General features: G+C 44.4%; 1 protein-coding gene across 1 annotated transcript in view; it reads left to right on the top strand.

Moving 5' to 3' along the window:
- Positions 1-20,942, top strand: part of MSH5 (mutS homolog 5) — a 1,348,607-nt gene that overhangs the window by 1,073,547 nt on the left and 254,118 nt on the right. Inside the window, exons 20-21 of the mRNA XM_086920580.1 lie at positions 14,436-14,585; positions 20,411-20,485. Of these exons, the coding sequence (XP_086776706.1) occupies positions 14,436-14,585; positions 20,411-20,485 (225 nt within the window). The remainder of the gene's footprint in view (positions 1-14,435; positions 14,586-20,410; positions 20,486-20,942) is intronic.

The raw sequence follows: 20,942 nt of genomic DNA, 5'->3' as shown, positions 1-20,942 counted from the left end.
TCTCACGTTTGATAGCCCGAATGGCATTTCATTTGTTGCATCTCGAAACACATACTTTATCTGTGGAACGAAGGGGTACCATCAGCTTCCAGTGGGGTGGTTGGGCACGTGCTATGTATCGTTTGTGCTACCTCCTGTATTCATTGCCCCTCCAATGTACCATAACGATTACACACTGTACCACGATTTCGTTTTGAACAGGGTTAAACGAACTGTTGCCCTAGAGGACATTGATCAAACGGACACTGCATTACAACAGTATGTGGATTTTAATCTGGGACTATTCTCCTTTGTGGGGGCTGCATTAAACAGCCGGAAAATTAGACGACTGACACGTGTTGTCGAGGCTGTTGCGAATGACACTGCCGTTGCCCTGGGGAATATTACCGAGGAACTACAGATTTCCAGAATTGTCACCCTCCAAAATCGAATGGTTTTGGATGTTGTTTTGGCTGATCGTGGGGGGGCATGTAGAATTATTGGAAGCAGCTGCTGCGTTTATGTCCCGGACAATTCTCCATCTGTGTATGATGCTATTTCCAAGCTGCATAAAATAGCTGCCGAAATACACCCGGACAATGGAACTTGGACACTTTCAGGATGGTTCTGGTCCATGATTGCAACTTGGGGCTGGAAACTGTTGACAATTCTCTGCATACTTGTGGGGGCAATGTTCTTTATATGCTTGTGTATTCAATGTGGCCCCGCCTTATGTTCAATGTGTCTATCAGCTTGCTTACCATCGAGGCGAGCTCTTGCCCATGACAAAATGATGCTACACAAAGAGGTGACACAAATTATGTTAATAGATATCGAGGACGAACATCCCGACTATGTTCATTATGAGGTAGATTCAGCTAAACGCTAACAGGGTCGTCTGTCGTAATTGGCCCGTTCGCATTAGCGATTAGCTGAACCTACACGTTGTCCTCCTTAACTTGGCTATATATGATAAACGCCATTTTGAATGTTACGGCGGCCATCTTAGATCATGAGCGGCCTCGTGGCCGACGTGCCCTTTAGTCCTTTGTCCGTTCCACTGACCACTCTTGTCTGCCCAGCAACAGGCTATTTTTAGTACTGGTCAAGCCGCACATGCGCAGCTCCCACCGTCCCGTAAACCTTCAGGAATGTGCACCAAACTGACCAGCGGAGTTGTGCCCCCTCCAATGAGCTGGCAGTATTCCAAAACATGACCATATATGTCTCGAAAATGTGTCTTCACTTGTGCCGCCTATCTTTTATTGCCCCAAAACTGTATATAATATGAGGTCGCACCGATGTTCGGTGTGATACCTCTTGCATTACCGAAGGGTGCTGTTTGAGTGTACCACCACCCCATGGGGTCTTAATAAACTTGTTCTTTGCCTTTTACAGTTTCCGTGCCAACAGTTCTTGTGTGTAAGTGGGTAATCTCTGGAGCGTGTAGGCCTCGGGAACCCCGTAGTACTTCACCAGGGGGTCAGCCGATTGACCCGTGGAGTCACATCTTTGATCTGGGGCTCAGGAGCGTCTTTTATTCGAGCCACAGGCACATCCTACCTTCACTAGCCGAATGTGCGGCTCGTGCAGTTCAGCAGATGGTGCAGTTTCTCTTGCCAGGTCCAGGAGTCAGCAGGGCAGTCCTTCTTTGGTCCTTTCTCCAGTTCCATCATGATCTGAGGTTCAGGGTGCCAGGCGTGCCATATTTATGTCCAGAAAGTGCACCCTGGGGATGATGCGGTCACTAGCCAATGAGCTACCAGGATCCCTCCCGCCCTGTGATGACTTCTGGCCATGTGTGGCATCTAGTAACCCCAGGGTACACTATTCTGCCAACTTCCAAGCTATCGGAACCCTTCCATGGATGTTAGGAGCTTGGTAGTCCACCCTTGAGTTGTGGCGACCTGTGGTCTACTCGACCACGGGAAAACTGATCCAGGCACTTGTCTCCCCTCTGTTCTCACTGCCAGCCCATCTACCTGAACAGAGGGGCAACCCTTCAGGAGTGTGATCGAACTTGTCCATCAAAGGTGGCTTTGCCTTTGAAGCTTGCCTTGTAACACCTCCCTCTGTAGTCGGCTACCATTGTTCCTAAACTAGTAAGTCGTTCACATGACTCCCCAGGAAGGCAGAAAGTTGTCTGGCGGCCAGCAACCATATGAGACCACTGGAAAACTGAGCAACAGTGTGGAAACTTTCTAAAAGTTGCTTTTCCATAAAAGTGACATGCAGGAAAACACCCCAACAGTCGAGAATTTTGGGGTATCATCAATGACCTAAATAAAGGACCAAAACTCTACCAGGAAGCGGGAGTAGGAGCAGACTCTTGGACCCAACATGTGCAATCCCTCTACAGCATAACAACAGCAGGCCTCCCGAACAACACACGGGTAACATATCCAGTAGAGAACGGCCAGTTGGGAACTTACAACATAGGTACAGTAGGACAGGGGTTAAAGGACAGCTCAAAAGAGGAGATGACAGCCCCAGAATTAATCACCAGAGGGGAACTCTGTAAAATCATCACAAGGCTAAAGGCTGAAGGTGCGCCAGGCCCAAACGGGCTGCCCAACGCCATCTTTAAACATGACCCGGAATTCTGGGCAGAAATCCTAACGCCACTTTTTAATCAAATCTATCAAGACACACAGGTACCTGCATCTTGGAAGGGCAACGTGATTCATCCAATATTTAAGCATGGCGACCATGGCAACCCAACAAATTACAGACTTATATCGCTGATAGACGTCGAAGCAAAGCTCTACGCCTCTTGTATTCTCCTAAAGCTGCAAGACTGGATTGAAGAATCTCACAGAATCCCCTGGTTTAAGACAGGCTTTAGGCGGAATATGGGGACAATTACCAACTTGACTTGCCTGTCACTATTAATGGACAGAACAGCAGCAAAGGGCGCACGATTGTATGCCTGTTTTGTAGATATTAAATCTGCCTTCGACAGAGTTAACAGAGAGCGTCTATGGGGTAAATTGCAGCATTGGGGGACGCCAACAAAACTAATAAATGCAATAAAAGTTTTACATGAATACACATGGGCAAAGGTTAAATTGGGAAATGGAGCTTATACAACGAGGAACATACCAACACACCAGGGCTTAAAACAAGGCTGCGTTTTAGCGCCCACCCTTTTTAACCTTTTTCTTTCTGACTTCGCAATAGTGCTGGACACAGATGAAGTGCAGCCACCCTTATTGGCAAACTTGCGAATTCCCTGCCTGCAATAAGCAGATGACATAGTCCGGCTGAGCAAAACCCTAGTTGGTCTACAAAGAGCCTTAAACATACTATCAGCGTACTTAAAACATGAAGGTTTGGAACTAAACAAAGAAAAAAACCAAAGTGGTCCGTCTAGTAGAGCCAAAAAAACTTAGATACACATGGACGTACAACGGGACGAAGGTGAATGAACAAGGTTCGTATAAATACCTAAAATTTCCCAGGGAGCAAAACAAACTGAGCATATAACCGCAGTACGCGCAAAAGCCCGAAGCCTAATTTTTGCTTATCGGTTGCTAAAAACAAAAATGGACTGTCCGAACCACAATCACCTCCTGAAGGTTATGTCGGCACAAATGTTACCATCCTTGTCTTACGGTCTCGTCACCTGGTGTGGCAAGGAAATAGACCTACTAAATGAGCTTCAAACCAAAATCTATAAAGCAGTTTTTAACCTTCCAAAGTGTGCTTCAGCCTCGCAAGTTAGGCTGGAATTTGGTCTGTAAAACCAGAAATATAGGAGCATGAGCGGCTTCGTAAAACTGTGTCACAAGTTAAGATCAGCAGATCCGGATTCAATGGATTGGTTAAACTGGGAAGCTATAAAAAATCAAGGAGTGAAGGGAACCCTGTGCCCTTGGGGAAAACATCTGAAAACCTGTGTAAAAAAGCTGGGGTTGGAAGGCACATGGGAGTCCGTGACGGACAAAGCAACCATAATTAGATTAGCCAACAAGGCAGCAAGGATGAAATCTTTTCAAGATGACAAAGCGTCACTTCTCAAACGGCGACATGGTTGGACCACAATCAACTCCTTTAAAGCTGGACTACCGCATGCATACTTATCCTCTCATTCCAATGTGCATTTAAAAAGAGCCTTCACAAACTATAGGATGGGGATGCACATTTCGAAGGATCTAGCACCATCCTGGAAAGGTAACCATCAGACGGAGAATTGTAGACTATGTGGATACAAAACAGAATCACTAGCTCACTTTTTGTGTGTTTGTCCGGCTCTCCTGGCACAACGTCGTCGATTCTTAAAACAGATCTGCAACGAGTTAAAAATCCGCACCTGCAAGCAAATGGTAACCTGTTGGCTGGGAGGGAGTTCAATTATTTTGGCTTGCCGGGGAATAAAATTCTTGGCAGAAGTGAAAAAATGCCTGAGTCTTGTGGAACAATGACAGGGCTAATGAAGCGGGTCACCAACGCTGCTTCGATCCTAATGACTGGTAAATTCTGCATAACTCACGTAATAACATTTCGACCCTAAAGCTTGCAGGAGTATCCCTGGATGAAATTCTTTAAACTGTGTTACATTATTTTAACAAAGGAGTAGTCTAATTTTTTAGCAAGCATTTTGTCTTTTGTATTATAAAACTATTATGTGGAAATTGTAATGATTTTAATTAATTATGCAATAAATCTTTTTGACCTTCACCTTTGACCATAAAAGTGACATTAAATTCGACTTGAATATCAAGTCAGGTTTAATGCCACAATTAATTTGATACCTTGAAGTACCCATTTTAGAAGTCCCATTCAGAAGTTAACTGGGTCGAGTGTGTTAGCCAGTGGGGCTACTAATGTTTTCAAAGCAAAAATGACAATTTGGAAGTTTTGCTGTTAGGACATATCAAAGTATATGTCCTACTTAATAATACTCAGCTCCCTGCCTCAGGGCTCCTTAGGCCTTCCTTAGAGGTGATTTACATGTACTGTTGAGGGAAATGGGGGTTTTGCCATTGGTTAAATGGCACAATCAAACCACTAGCAGTTTAAAACTGTTCTTCTAGGCTGCAGTGGCAGGTTGGGGGCCAATTTTGTACTTGGTCCCAAACAGGGTGACAAAACCATTGCTGCAGCCCTGGGAGGACACTCTTTCTTACATGCCCTTGCTAATATGGGCTAGGGACTTAATAAGTAAGTCCACTTATGCAAATTAGGGGCAGCCAATTCAACCTACACTTTGTAGGGGTTAGAGCACTGGCACTGAGGTCTCGTTAGCTAGCCTCATTGCACTCTCAAAGTCAAAAAAACAGCAGCATCAGTCCACAATTTTGGGTGTGATCTTGCCAAAAAGAGACATTGCCTTACAAATCTTTTTTTATAAAATGTCCATGCCTGCTCTCAAGGACAGAGACAAAATCCTATTGAGAAGGAAGTAAGAAGATGCTTGGAAAAGCAATTTATAGAGTCTGAAGTGGAACAGGCAACAGTGGCCAACGAGACAGTTCTATGCAGTGTTGACCAGCCCATTTACTCCAAGATCTCCCACAGAGGTGTATCCAGGGAGAAAAAAAGGTTTGCAGAATTCCTAATCAGTGCAAAGGCATCACCATAAGTTACAGGTATAGCTGCAACTATTTGCTGTCAAAGATGGATACAAGATCAAGAATATTGCTGCCAAAAAACAACATCACTCTATGTCAAGAACACCTTCAACGTCATGTCCTACATCAGTGTCAAGACATTTGAATTTTAAGATATCTGAACTCAAGGCACTTGAGATAGGGACATGTGATATATACTTCAAAGAGGGCATTTACATCTAAGGGAGGAAGCCCTTCTTTTTATCATGTTCAAGCCCTCTGAGCAATCAGTTGTTGCTGTTCCTGTATAATACCCTTAGAACTCAAAAGTCTCTCTTTAGGAAAACGTGATAGTCATGGAGATTAAGAAGTCACTCAGACAAATGTCTGTAACTCCTTCAAATAGATCATCTACACCTTCTGAAGGCTTATGATGTCGTTCCAGACACCAGATACCTCCAATTGCAGCCATTACAGTTCTCTTGTAGGGGATTTCCATGTATAGTCATAATCATGTGGATTTATAAGATATATCTTCTTAAGTTTTCATCTTCTGCCTTTCTTCAGGAATGCTATATAGACACTTAAGAGATAAAAAGACAATAATGCAGCCTAACCAACTAGGCTACACTGGCCATTACTTCAACTTGAAGTGAAAAAAGATAGCCAGTTGAACTTAGCAATTAGCTGAGTTTTACACATAGAAAACTCTCCTTCACAAAACTCATTTTTTTCATGATAGAGTTGAAAAGGAATTGATAGAGAAGCCTTCATATGCTGCCATTATGTGTCTGCAAATGGATACCGTGCCTTTTAGAGTCTCCAGAGATCCCCTGTGTCCTATGATTCACAGCCAGAGGCAAGTTACTTTTAGTTCTCTTTTACAGATCCTGCTAGCAGGAGCCTGGAGCATTGAACTCTACCTTTAGTGGTATTACATTCAATCTTAGTTATATAATTGGATTTTTGCAGTTTCACTCAACGTCTTTGGCCTTTATCTACCTTCTGCTGTATTTTTTTGGCAGAATTTCTGCAGCTTTCTTGTCAAAATGCCATCTCTGTTTGAAAAGTGTCCTGACTGTGTGAGGAAGAAGGTCAAGTCTGATGTTCACAGAGTCTGTAGTCTGTGTTTGCCTGTCTCTCATGTGCCTGACACCTGCTCTATTTGTAAGACCTTTTCCAGGTGCACCCTGCATGACAGGGAGAAGATTCGGCTCCAGGGGTTGAAGCAGAGAAGACATAAGGCAGCTTCTTCAGCCTCTGGGCAAGGAGAGGGTAAGTCCTCTGCCAAGACCCATGCTTCGACCTCTGCGGGGCTCCACAGTTGAAAAATGGCAGAAAAACGATGCTGTCCCGAGCAACGTCGAAGACAGCGACAACAACGTTGAGAGCAGGTATGACGACTATATGCTCTCCGTCAACCCAGGGCTCTCGGTCGAAGTGACGTCGATGTTCAACGTCGAGGAGAAGAACGGCAAGGTCTCGGACGAGATCGCCATTGAGGGTTTCCCCTCGTTCGACGTCAACTCAGCGAAGATCGCCATCGAGACATCATCGTCGATCAGAGTCTAACAGGCAACGGCGGTCTCTGTCGATGCGTCGCCGCCGATCACCATCAACGTCAACAAGAAGATCGACATCGAGGAGAAGATCGATGTCTATTAGAAGTTCGACATCGAGGAGAAGATCGAAGACGATGAAAAAGTCGACGTGGAGGGGTCAATACCGACGTTCGACTTCGAGGGCCCATTCTAGGGCCTCGCTCTGTTGTGAGCCTATCGTCGTCGACAGGAAGTTTGCGTTCCAGATGACGTCGACGCTCGCGGTTGAGCAGTGGATCGAAGTCGCGTTGAACGTCTGATGTTGAATCCAGGGCCCCTTCTTCACGGCTAGCCCGTAAACAGAGGAGGTTGGTCTCTTCTCCAGGTTCAGAGTACTCGCGTACCTATTCAACATCTAGGATGCCTTCTGCCCCTCAACAACCGGTGGTCCTCCCAGTGATAACTCCGCCACCGCTAATTCCTCCACCTTCTCCTCCGCCGACTCCTCTCCTCCTCCTCCACCTCCACCTCAGCCTGGGCCCGCGGCTCCTCAGCCCACGCATCCGGTGGATCCTCGAAGACCAACAACACGGTTTCGATCGAGACATCGTTCCCATAGACGCCACCGGTCTTCCACACAATCCCTTTGTCATCGATATTAGAGATCTCGCTCCCGGCATACCAGGGATATGTCCCCCACGAGTACGGGGAGGTACTCTCCTACTCTAACGGATTCTCCCCCTCAGAGGGTGTCTCCTGTTGACGATATCTCCACCTTCCAGGAGGTTCTGGTCCGAGGGACTTCGAAGCTGTACATTGCCCTGTTTACTCCTGTGCCATCGACATCGGTGATATTTGAAACTCTCCAGCAGAGACAAACATCATGTCCATTGCTCCCGTTGGTGCCGGAGGAACCGGCTACAAAGCTGTTCTTGACGCCATCTTCTATAAAATCTGCCCCTTCCAGGTCACAGAAGAAGTATCGCCCACCAGAGCCGGATCCTGCCTTCCTCCGACTGGACCCCATCCCAGACTCAGTCATAGTGGTGGCGGCACGGAAACAGCACCGACTTCTACGGTGCCACCGGATAAGGAGAGCCGTACGCTGGATTCGATTGGGAGAAAAGCTTGCAACACCGCGGCTACATCCATGAAGGTGGGCAGCTCTATTGCCTTGCTGGGCCATTATGACGGATCCCTATGGGAGCCCCTTCAACAATTTATGGATCTCCTACCCAGAGACAAGCGGGATGATTTTCAAGAAATGTGAACTAGGGCCTGATGGTCTTGAATCAAGTCATCAGCGCTGCAGCGGATACTTCGCTCCTGGCAGCCCACGGGTATTGCCACAGAATTGCTCTACGTAGACATGCTTGGCTTCGTCTTACTTCTCTGAAGCCGGAGGCGCAACAGCACTTTTACAGTCTTCCGTTCTCTGGCACGACTCTCTTTGGCTCCCATGCGGACGACAAGCTGGCCCGCATGAAGACTGGGATGGAGACTTTGAAGGCTGTAGGTTTGGAAAAACCGAAAGAACAGCGAAAAAACGTTCTGCCCTTTCCAGCGGCGTTATTCCTCTCAGAGGTTTCAGTGGTCTCAGGGCCGTCAGTCCAACCAACAACAGCAGTTTCAGAGGCCTTTTCAGCCTTTTCAGAAATGCCAACAGCGAGGACGATCGAACCAACAGTCTGGACAAGGGAACAAGGCTCCTGCTGGTTTCATGGCCTGAAGGGTTTCTTCCCCCTCGTCCATTATCCACTCCGGTGGGGGGAAGCATTCAAAACCATCTAGCAGAGTGGCAGAAAATAACTCCTTCGTCGATTCCTCCAACTCGATCACGCTACATGCTACAGGACTGTATCCTCTGTTCTTTCTAGTTCGCAAGAAAGACAAGAACAAGTTCAGACCCATCCTCGACTTACGACAAGCCAACAAATGGGTTTGCAGAGAAAAGTTTTGGATGTTGTCCTTGCATCAAATCTACCCTCAACTTCATCAGGGAAACTGGCTATGCGCAATAGATCTGCAAGACGCATATTTCATGTGCCCATAGCAAGGAAACACATGTTCCTGCGTTTCACCATGGGCAACAACTATTATCAATATTCCGTGCTGTCTTTCGGCTGATTTGCATATAGCCATTGTCTGACCTAGGGTGGTGTGGAGTGCAAAAGAACTATGGATTTAGGCCCAGATCTTTGTACTGGGGTGAATGTAAGACATTGTTCTGCATTCTGTCCATCAACTGTGTTTTTTGCAATTTTCACCCCGAGTGGGCTGGATATGCTCAGACGTGAGTCCCAGGCTCTCCACATCACTCGAGTCAAGCTATCCAGGCTGAAGAAGGCTGATAGCCAGAAACCGGTCCTTGGATGCTTGATTCCGGTCTAGGAAAGACATGGCTTGGTAGTTCGGGCTGGACTGTTCCCATGAGGCACAGGGTCAAGGCTGATTTGCATATAGCCATTGTCTGACCTAGGGTGATGTGGAGTGCAAAAAAACGATGGATTTCGGCCCAGATCTTTGTACTGGAGTGAATGTAAGACATTGTTCTGCATTCTGTCCATCAACTGTGTTTTTTGCGTCTTTCGGCTTGAAGGCATCGCCTCGGACGTTTTCCAAATACATGGCCGTGGTGGCTGCGCATCTTAGGAGGAACAAGGTGTTCGTCTACCCATACCTGGACGACTGATTGAGCAAAGCAGCTACGTTTCAGGAAGCGCAGCTGCATTTCAATCAGGCTTCCAATCTCCTACTTCGTTTGGGCCTCCACATCAACCTCACGAAGTCTATCTCGACTCCTGTACAGTGTCTACAGTACCTGTGAGCCACCATCGATATACCCACAGCAAAAGTGTGTCGTTCGGAGAAGAGATGCTTATCGATCCTGCGGAAGGCTCAAGCTCTCATTATAATGCCCTCCCCGATGGTGAGGAAGGTATTGTCTCTCCTGGGCTCCATGGCCTTGTGTATCTTCCTCACTCTGAATGCACGCCTCCGTATGAGACCCCTGCAAGAATGTCTGGCGGATCAGTGGGACCAGAAACTGTAGTATTAGGACGCCAGGATTCAACTGTCGCAGCAGGCTCTTCAGTCCATCCGATGGTGGTGTTCTCCATGCAATCTCCTCCATGGGATTCCCTTCCACTAGGAGATACTGTCGGCAACCATAGTGACGGATGCTTCTCTCCACGGCTGGCGTGCACATTCGACCACCTTCAAAAAGAGACCAAGTATCACATCAACTTCCTGGAGCTTCGAGCAGTCCAGTTGGCTCTGAAAGCCTTCCAGCCGTCGTTTCACACCAGTACCCTGCTTGTTCAGAGGGACAATGCGACCACAATGTTCTACCTCAACTAGCAGGGGGGCTCGTGATCTCGAGCATTATCTCGGGAAGCCCAGGCCACCTGTAAGTAGCTGTTATCCAGGAACCTGACCATCATAGCAACTCACCTTCCAGGTGTTCAGAATGATCAGGCAGACCGGCTCAGCAGACTGATTCAAGAAAATCACGAATGGGTCTTAAACGACAAAGAGGTGCGAGACATCTTCGAAAGATGGGGTACTCAGAAGTCGATCTGTTCGCTACCGCAGAAAACAGCAAATGCTGCGACTTTACCTCCATGTTTTACCTACCACGGGCTCTGGAGAATGCCCTATGGATGAACTGGTCAGGCGGCTTTCTCTAAGCTTTTCCGCCAATTCCCCTGATTCCGACTACTGTACTGTACTGTACTCTACTGATCACGCTCTCACAATCACGGGCCAGGATGATCCTCTTTGCTCCTGAGTGGCCCCGTCAGTGGTGGTTCACAGACCTACTACGCCGGTCTCTCCTGACACATCTCCGTCTTCCATGCAGGCCGGACCTTCTGACGCAGTTCGGCTGGCAGATGGTGCACCCCAACCTCTCATCATTGAATTTGGCGGCATGGCTCCTGAGTTATTACAGTACGTACAATTAAATCTTCCTCAGGACTGAATGGTGATATTGAAGGAGGCCAAACGACCATCTACACACAAGTCCTATGCATATAAAAGGAAGATATTTTGCATCTGGTGGGCATCCAAGAATGTAGATCCTACCTCCTGCAAGGAAGATGTCATCCTTCATTACTTGCTACACTGGCTCTATCGGGCCTTCAGTTTCATTCGATTAAAGTTCACCTGGCAACTTTAACTGCTTATAGGAAATGTCCTTCACAAACTTTTTTTAAATCCCAGTCATCAGAGATTTTCTTGAAGGATTGAAGAAAGTGTTTCCTCCCATTAGGCGTCTTTCGCCTCCTTGGGAGCTCAATGTGGTCCTTTCTCAACTGATGAGGGAACCGTTTGAACCCAATTATAAGGCTTCTCTTCAGCATCTGTCTTGGAAGACGGCTTTACTTGTGGCCATAACTTCTGCTCGCAGGGTTAGCAAACTTCAGGCATTATCTTGTAAAGAGCCTTATACAGTCTTTGATTCCTCTAAGGTAGTTATGAGGACGCATCCTAAGTTCCTCCCTAAAGTTGTTTCAGAGTTTCATGTGAACCAAACTATTACACTGCCTACATTTTTTCAGAATCCCTCTTCTCCTGCTGAGAGGTCGCTTCATTCGCTTGATGTTAGGAGGGTCTTGAGTTCTATTTGGACAAGACTTAGGATATCCGTAGATCAGACCAGTTTTTTGTAAACTATTGCTCAGTCCTAACTGGTCTAGCTACAATTCATTTCTAGGTGGATTGTTTCCTGTATTCAGCTGTGTTATCAGAAAGCCAACAAGACCTTGGCTAGTAAGCCTAGGTCTCACGCTACCAGAGGTAAAGCAGCTACTGCTGCTTTACTTCGTAACCTACCAACTTCGGAAATCTGTAAGGCTGCCACTTGGGAGTCAGTCCATACATTTACTAAGCACTACTGCCTGGACACTGATGCTAGGGCAGATGCTCAGGTTGGGCAGGCTTCACTTTGAAATCTATTTGCACAATAGTGCGGTTGTTCTCTGTTTCTTCCACCGCTGGAGAGCTGTTTTGGGATGGGCTTGCTAGTCTATTCACATGTTTATGACTATACACGGAAATCCCCTACAAGAGAAGAAGTAGTTTCTTACCTGTAACTCTAGTTCTCTGTAGGGGTATTTCCGTGATAGTCATAAGCAACCCGCCCGCCTCCCCGATGGCAGACACAGATGTCCCCAAGATTCAGCATGCTCTGCTTCTTTACGCCTTCAAAAAGAACTGAAAGTAACTGCCTCTGGCTGTGTGTCATGGGATATCGGGAGTCTCTGGAGACTTTCAATGGCACAGTATCCATTTGCAGGCACATAATCGCAGCCTATGGGGGCTTCTCTATCCATTCCTTTTCATCACTCTCATGAAAAAAGGAGTTTTGTGAAGGAGAGTTTTCTATGTGTAAAACTCAGCAAATTGCTAAATTTAAAAAGTTAAACTGGCTATCTTTTTTCACTTCAAGATGAAGTAATGGCTAGTGTAGCCTAGTTGGTTAGGTTGCATTGTTGTCTTTATCTCTTAAGTGTCTATACAGGCCTTCCTGAAGAAAGGCAGAAGAAGACAACTTAAGAAGATATATCTAATGAAGTGCTCTGGGGTCCATGCACATGGGTGGGACTATTCACATGAATATTGCTATCACGGAAATACCCCTACAAGAGAACTGGAGTTAGAGGTAAGAAACTACTCCATATTAGGTTTCAAAGTCCTTTGTCTGTAAGCGTCCACTTCTTCAGTCACAAATATTTGTGGCTGCTATTTCAGACATCAGATAAAGGCCTCCTGCTAACCAACACAAGACAAAGCATTCTTCTCAATCACCTTAACCAAAACGAAAACACACAGACTCTCCAGCTTTCGACACCCATCCACTTCATACATACCTGCATCTCCAACATCCAACGTCATCACTGCATTCCACAATGTTTAAGCCAGAAGGACTGTTGAGGTAAACATTCCGAGGGAGATCCTCCTGCCCTATGGTTTCTATCTCTGGTATTTGAGACTCTGCAGATAAGGGTTCCTGTGATAACCAGTCTACCAGAGCTTATATGGTTATTAGAGTCAACCTTCAAACAATTCTCAACCATTGTCACTACTAAAGGTTCTTTAACGAATACTGGGCATTGAGCAAGACTCAGCCTTTCTTTGATGAAATCTACACCCAAAATCTATGAGCGTGTTGGGAGTGAGGAACGGACAGCCTCCTGCTTCAGTCCTTTCTATGCCTTCTGATAGGGAGGCTTGATTTGATATGAAGAAAATTATGCGGCTTAGCCGGGACTGTGCTGAAAGTAACCAATGCCACAGCGTTTCTTCAAAGTTGTGCTAGATATGTGTGGGAGCCCATTCAGCATATTTTGGTAGATCTACCTGGAGAAAGGGGGGAACTTTATTAACGTAGGGCTGATATTTTATGGCTACCTATTAATATGTCTCAGCATTATGTTGATTTACTTGTTGATGATATCGTCTTTGTCCTGTACCTAGACAATCGTTAGGATAATCCTTAATCCAATCCTTAATCCAAATGCTCAGCATGAGGTCATGAACCTGTAAAGAAATTGTCTTTCAAGCCCATTCACGTGCCCTATCCAACACCTGTGATGGAAAATAGCTGTTTGGGAACCCATTTCATAAGCTAGATGAGCTAGCTAGCTTGATAGCTTTCTCTATTACAAGACTGTAAGGATAAAGTATGGCTAAAGACTGACCCTAGGTTCTATCCCATAGCCTATTAATGAACCCATCTAAACTAACACATGCTCTGCCTGCATTCTTTCTGCGTCATCGCACTCTCTAGACATTAAGAGATATTTCAAATTTGTTCAGGCTTTTGGTCAAGATAATAAAGGAAAAGGCCTTGACAAAGTATGGTTTGGCTAGATGTGTTGCTTCTTCTGTCACTTAAGCTTATTGTAACATTGTCAGATCCTTATTTAATGGGATCATAGATTACTCTGCAAGAGACGTGGCTACAACTACAGCTCTTTTGAGGGATATCTACTGGGTCGCAAATTGGTGGACCACAGATTTCTTCACCACATTTTATTGCTTAAATGAGCTAACTAGAGTAAATTCCCGTCATGTAATGAAGTGAATAAATTACATGTAATATATGGATAAGACAATGTTAATTGAGTGTGTGTGAACAGTTTTTTAAACATTGACTGACAAGGGTTCCCGGCCAGACGATAGGGAAATAATTCAAAATTGTAAATCTTTGTAAGATACCAGTGCTGGAGATCTATAATGATAGAAGATTAACTTTTTTTTTTATCTCTGAGGACATATCATACAGTATTCAAAAGTGCTGTTGATTTAACATTTCATAGTACATATCTAAGTATCTCTTCTCTTTCTCCTGTGGCAGGTGGGCTTGATAGTGTTTATGGCACTCGTCGGTAGCTACGTCCCTGCCACTGAAGCTGAGATTGGACTCCTGGATGGAATCTACACTCGTATACACAGCAGGGAGTCTGTGTCCCTGGGCCTGTCCACGTTCATGATTGACCTCAACCAGGTAAGAACAGGGAGAAGGGGCGTAGGAAATGTTTGGGGAGGAAATTTCCCTGGCAGTCAAGAGGAAGGTTTCTCTCTCAAGAGTCTCAGTGGGTTCCTGTTTGAGGACACTCATATACTTGCAATGGTTACTAGCTATGACCTCTCCTGTGCAACACCAGGCACTCAGTACCAGATTGTAATTACCTTTGACCAAGGAGTATGAAGAATGCATTCTGCAAGACGTTTTGCAATTTGCTTCCCGAATTTTATCGATTACATTAGTATCTGCAACCCAACCTACCTACTAATTGGTCGGGGACCCAAAATACGGTATTGTAGTGGGTCGCACTCCCACCTTCCACATGAATATTGATGAGGTAGGTTGCAAATTGCGACCCACTATGATTTTCTGTCATCACAGGGATGGTGCCCTTCTGAGGTCAGTCCAGCACCATTTCAGTGATTGCTTTAAAAAAAAGCTATCTTTTTTTTTAATGCAACTCATTTTCATTAAAAGAAAGAGGGATGCCTTTAAACACAATTTTAAAAGTTTTACGATTTTTTAAGACTGTACAGTGCTTCATAGGACTACTGCCTCTATGTTAGAAAGCATAGGTTCAAATAATACGCATTTTAGGTAACTTGTCAATAAAGAAATTCAGTAAAAGGTAACCATAACAGATCTTTTTTGATTAACAATGGTACGGTAGTGGCAAAAGCACGGTCAAGTCTATGGTGATGACACAATAAATTCCACCAAGCATTGTATGAAATCTTAAAGGTGTCTTTCCAGTTAGTTGTAATAATCTGTAACGAAATTGCTATAAAAAGATCAATGAATTTACGAATATTATAGGTAACATCCCATATAGGGGAAGATCCACCCAAAAAGACATGTGTAATCTCAAAGGGAAAGTCAGTGGATAAAATATTGTTTAGTGTGGACCATATGCAGGACCAAAGTGACTTGACTAAAGGGCAATGAAAGAAAATATGGAGAACTATGTTCACAAGGACAAGACCAGCATTTTTGTGAGTCAAGGACTTTGAACTTATACAGAGTGGAAGGTGTAAAAAATAGTCTATTATTAAAAAAGTAAAATGTCTGTGTGGTGCTAGCAGAACGGGAAACTGTATGTATTTTAGACCAGATGCTATCCCAGACTTGTAGGGAAAATTCTTGGGCTAGGTCAGCTTCCCATGTAAGCTCAAGTTTGGATTTGAGCCTCTCTGTGGTGGCGTGAGAAAGCATTTTGTAAATTACAGAAGCTCTAGAGGGTCTAGTAAAGTCTGGTGGAGGTATGAAGGTGAGTGAAGCAGTGGGAGGAGGAACATCTTGAAGAATAAGTGTTGAAAGAGTTTGAAAGAGCGTGAGAAAATTATTTTATTGATCTCTAGGTTGCCCCCTCCTTTGTCTCTCTTTTTTTTCTTTTCTTTTCCTCCTCCCCTTCTCAAAATACCTTTAAAATGCTTTTTCCCTAGGTATAGTCTTTTTACCCCTCAGGGTTTAATTTTCATACAGATCTCACCTTGCTAACTGTTTTATCCACTTTTCCACAATTTTCTTCTGTATTGATGTTTTACATTGTATTTCTTTATTAGTAGTATAATCTTTATTTGGTAAAAATGTCACCATAAAAGAATACATTTTCAACAATTATACATTACTTTCCGTTAAAAGAAAAGGATAAGAACATTAGATAAAACCTGGCACAATAAAATTCCTGGTTAAAATGAAACCTACATATTTACAGTACATTGGGTGTTTACTGTGGGGCCCGGTTCCAACCTTCTCATCAATACATTGTTATCTAATTGATAGGATGACATCAAGCTATACTAAACTCAGCTTTATTTCTTTATTTAATAAAGCTTTCTAAACTCAAAAAAAAGAAAGCATAGGTTCGATCACATATTTAGCATAGCAGACTCTAGGAAGCAGGTCCACCTCAGAAACATATCCTTTAGGTCAGAGATGATGACACAAATGTAATAAGTGTAAACAGGTACACCTAAGGCATCTCAGTACTAATAACCAAGGCATAGACAAGGGTCAACCAGAAAAATTCATAGTTGAGAAAAGAGCCATGTTTTGAATTTTATTCTGAGAGGTGAAAAACATAATTCTACACAAACTCTACAATGGAGAGGCCTAGATTTGTTGCCATATAGTCGACGCACTGCAGCACATAGAGGCTGACGCAGAGAATGACAGATCCCTAAGTGAGCACTGTGGGACTCTCAGCTCGATAAAGGGCAATGATCCAAGCATGTGAATCTATGACAGAGACCAAAGCTGGAGAACTGCAACTCCCTTGTTCAGTAAGGTCTGAATATTTGTGAACTGTTTGGTCATGCAATAAACGGTTGTAGTTCTTTTTTTTTTAAGTGTATAATGATGATGATGATGATGATGATGACGCGTATTTATAAAGTGCTAGCAGTTACTCAAAAAATTGTGTTTGGATGCTAACCTGAGGAAAGACAAGATCAAGATTCCTAATCTTATGGCTATGCAGTTATAACTCCATGCTACACTGTTACTCTGCTTGTTAGTCTCTTTCTGGCCTTTCCTACTGAGACAGTACTTTGTCTTGCCAACATAGAGGTGCAAACATGCAGTTTGTGAATTGCATTAAAGCACTTCTTAGCAGCTTCTAGGCGCCTGCGAACCAAACTCCCACATCCGTGCTTGTTTAATTTTACAAATGTATGGAACTGTTTATTGTAGTGCAAGCAAATAAGAAAGAAATAAAGAATAATAGGTAGATCTGGTATGCCTATTTTGAGCCTGCTACCTCCTCAGGCTGGCATGTCGGTCTGTGGTACCAACCTGTATAGAAGTAGATCCAGTCCTGATTTGGGGTGTAGACAGTATTACTTGCTCCCAGGCCACTGTTATGCGTATTCATTCCTCATATGTCAGTGCCTTCCCTAGTATATCAGGGTCCATGACCTGTTCTAATGTATATCAGTCGCCCTCCTCAAGAAAGGCTCACACCCACACAGCTAGATTTGTACCTTGCTCTGGTTAATGTTCCTGCAAAAGGACAAAGGGTTCCCCGATATAGTATGGACTCTTAGGCATCTCATTACCTACAGGGAAAACTGATCGATAATCCCCAAAAATAAGTGTTAGCATGGAGCATTGGCACTGCAGTTTTTGTGCAGATCTATTTTTGATACGAAAAGGGTTTGGTACCATTTGATGGTTCTGGACGACATTGAGCATGCTCAGCATGCTCTTAGTGTTCTCTAGTTCATGCAGGTCCATCAGGTGGTGCTCAATTAAAAGGAGAGTCAGAGAAGTGCCAGTTGGAAGAATCCGCAGGATTTGGCAGATATTCAGCAGGTGAAGCTTTCTGCTGGGTTGTCAGGTTTTGAGCAGACCCATCACGAGGGGCAAAAGTAAAGGAGGAGGGCCAATAACATTTTCGTTCAGTAATGACTTTGCTGCTATTTGGATCTGATTGAAATTTGGCAGACAGCAAATGAAGGGCAGTCCAAAAATGTCAGGTTTCATTCAGATCAGACAGGATTGGGGTACAAAACCAAATGGGAGGGTATGATGGGGTAAATGTTTCCACCCGGATGCCATTTAAGCACAGGATAGAATCTAACCCCAAAGAAGCCCAAACTCAGAGTATGAGAGTAATGAACTGGGACTCGTAAGCAGGGCTACAGTGACAAGTCCCATCTGTGAAGATTAACAGTGCAAGGAAAAGACTCATGACCAGTGGGATATTCTGTGAAGGGGGTTAATTTCTGTACCTGGGCATTAATAAACCTGTTTCTTATAATGTGCAGCTTGTCTTCAGATCTGTCATTGACCATTGGACAGTGGCTTGGAAAGCCTCGATGGACATGGCTAAAGGCTTGACTTAGTGAAGTAGTGTGCCTGCCGGGTTTCGGTACAGGGCATCGCCTAAGGCCTGGCCTGTGAGCCATCACACACTAGGTATGGTAAATGCCGTGCTGATCAGGTATTGTTGACTACCCACAGCCAGTGATTTGTTTTACCCAGTGCTTCAGTTTTGCCCCTATTTTTCAGATCTGAATGAAACCTAAGGTTCCTACTTTGGGCTTAACTTGCTCACAACTTGTCAGACTTTTTTTCAGAATCATTAATCTGCACTAAGGTGATTGGTACATTAAAATACTTTTGTGCCCCACATGTTAACTTTTCCCCTCAGTAGTGTTGTATGAAATATGCAATAGATTCAACTTGCTAAATGACTGCCAAATTGCACATGTATTTGTCAAACGATGCCACAGTAGTTGGCACATGAACACTTTCTGACCCATTTAAATGTGCCCTCCATGATGAATCAATACAAAATTGAAAATGTCAAGAGTAAGCTAAACAGTCTACGCATCTGCCTTAGTTATACACTCAGCCCCGGGAGCTTCAGTGAGGCACAGGAAGGGTGACCGCACGCCCGATCCCCTATATGTTATACTTATACCCTGCCCCAGTATTAGGGTACCCAAGGCCTCTGTGAGACACGGAGTTGGATGCATCCCACCCAAGCAAAATATATAAAAACCTATCCCATGGTCCTTTGCCCACCCTAGGAGACTCATTAAAAATGTGTGAGGCTATGTTTTTTTCCTCGCCTCCATGGAGTTTCGGTGCTGAGAAAAAAGAAAAAGTATTTTACCCTTGGGGAAGTCTCTCGAGGAACCCCTCCACCAGCCCTAGAAGAGCAGGGTATCCCTACTCTATATCCCATGTATTTTTTGTATACCTTTTTTTGGTATAATGGACTGAGTCCTCTACTCTGCCCCTCTGCATGCTGCCACATATTTGTTGATCTAGGGGCATCCAATCAGATCTTATCCCAAGATCTCTTGGCTCTACTGACCAAAATCAAGCTTTCTGCCGAATTTTGTGTAATTCCGTTCAGTAGTTTTTGCAGTATTGCAGTATTGCTGTTCCAGTTCCTTATGGAAAAATGAATGGGGAAAACGCGTTTTGATGCAGCCACTTTTTCTCTGCCTTTGTATGATGTATCACTCCAAAAACTTCCAAGAAGGAGCTAAGGTGGATGAAACCTTTTTTTGAAGAGTTTTGTTATGTCATCAAACTGAGCCAAAGTTCTTAGCAAACCAAGAAAAATCAGTTTCCTGTGGAAACGTGGTCTAACTATAGCTACCCAGTGGCAACGGCCACTAGGTAATATATATATATGTATATGAAACAACATAAGATCTTTGAGGTGAAACAGAATCCTGATAGGTAGTGTGAGGATCCTTCTCTCTCAATCAACTAATGGGCCATGTTAGACCTGTCAGCTGTAGGGTGGTTTTTCCACCAACTTTTTACCTTCCTCCTCCCTTTTTTCTATTCTTGTTTTTGCTGGCATTTAGTACTCTCCACAATTTACCACTGCTAACCAGTGCTAAAGTGCATGTGTCCACTCGTTAAAACATGATAACATAGCCTGACTTACACCTGAATAGGCTGCTTATCCCCTGTAGTTAGTCTGGAGCCAGGGCAGGGAATGCAGGATGCCTGGAGATTACTGCAGCACCCCTGCTTAAGCTCGTGCCACCCCTGCACAACGCTGCCAATGAACCTCAGTATTTGATCTACAGCATCTCCTTTTATTCCAACACTGGGACACACACACACTTCAAGAGGGAACTTAAGACCTGCCTTTTTAAATAGTAAATCTGTTGTCCGGTCTGTTGACCACTGCCTGAGCATCGGGACACTCTGAGTATCTGCGATATTTACAAGCCAGTTTAACATAACATAACACACAGCTCTGGTAGTAAACCTAACTCCTGCTTTAGAATACACCCTTTCTGTCTCATACTGTGGATTTTTCCATCTTTCAGGTGGCCAATGCAGTGAACAACTCCACGCAGCATTCCCTGATCCTGATTGATGAATTTGGAAAAGGAACCAACACAGTAAGAAACCATCCCCCTTACTCTACCTTTGTATAACAACTACGCAAGGTGTCTGTACCGGCATCATATAGAAAGTACGGGTGCGCTTTATAACGGGGACTGATAATGAACATTGGGTCAAGTCAACCACGCATAGTTCTCCTGAAGGCCATATTGGCAATCAGAGTGATCCAAGGAGCTATCATAGCATCTGCAGGAGACCCAGCTCTGCTTTCTTTGTCTCTCCATGCAACTCATGTCTCAGATGGGAAACAGCGTTTACAAAGTTGTCTCCACAACGCATGCCATTACAACGTGGTTGTTACAACGACCGCGTTGTTAGTAAGCATACCATTGCATCACAAGTCATTACGACTTGCTTTAGGGGGCGCACTGGTATTGGATTGAAAATCCAACAACTTCCCTGCTGTTACGCAAACTGGAGTAGGAATAGTAAATAATACTCAGTCAATCAATC

This window comes from Lissotriton vulgaris, chromosome 5 (assembly GCF_964263255.1).
Source record: "Lissotriton vulgaris chromosome 5, aLisVul1.2, whole genome shotgun sequence".
NCBI lineage: Eukaryota > Metazoa > Chordata > Amphibia > Caudata > Salamandridae > Lissotriton > Lissotriton vulgaris.
Note: the sequence above shows the minus strand (reverse complement) of the source record. Positions and strands in the feature narration are given on the sequence as shown.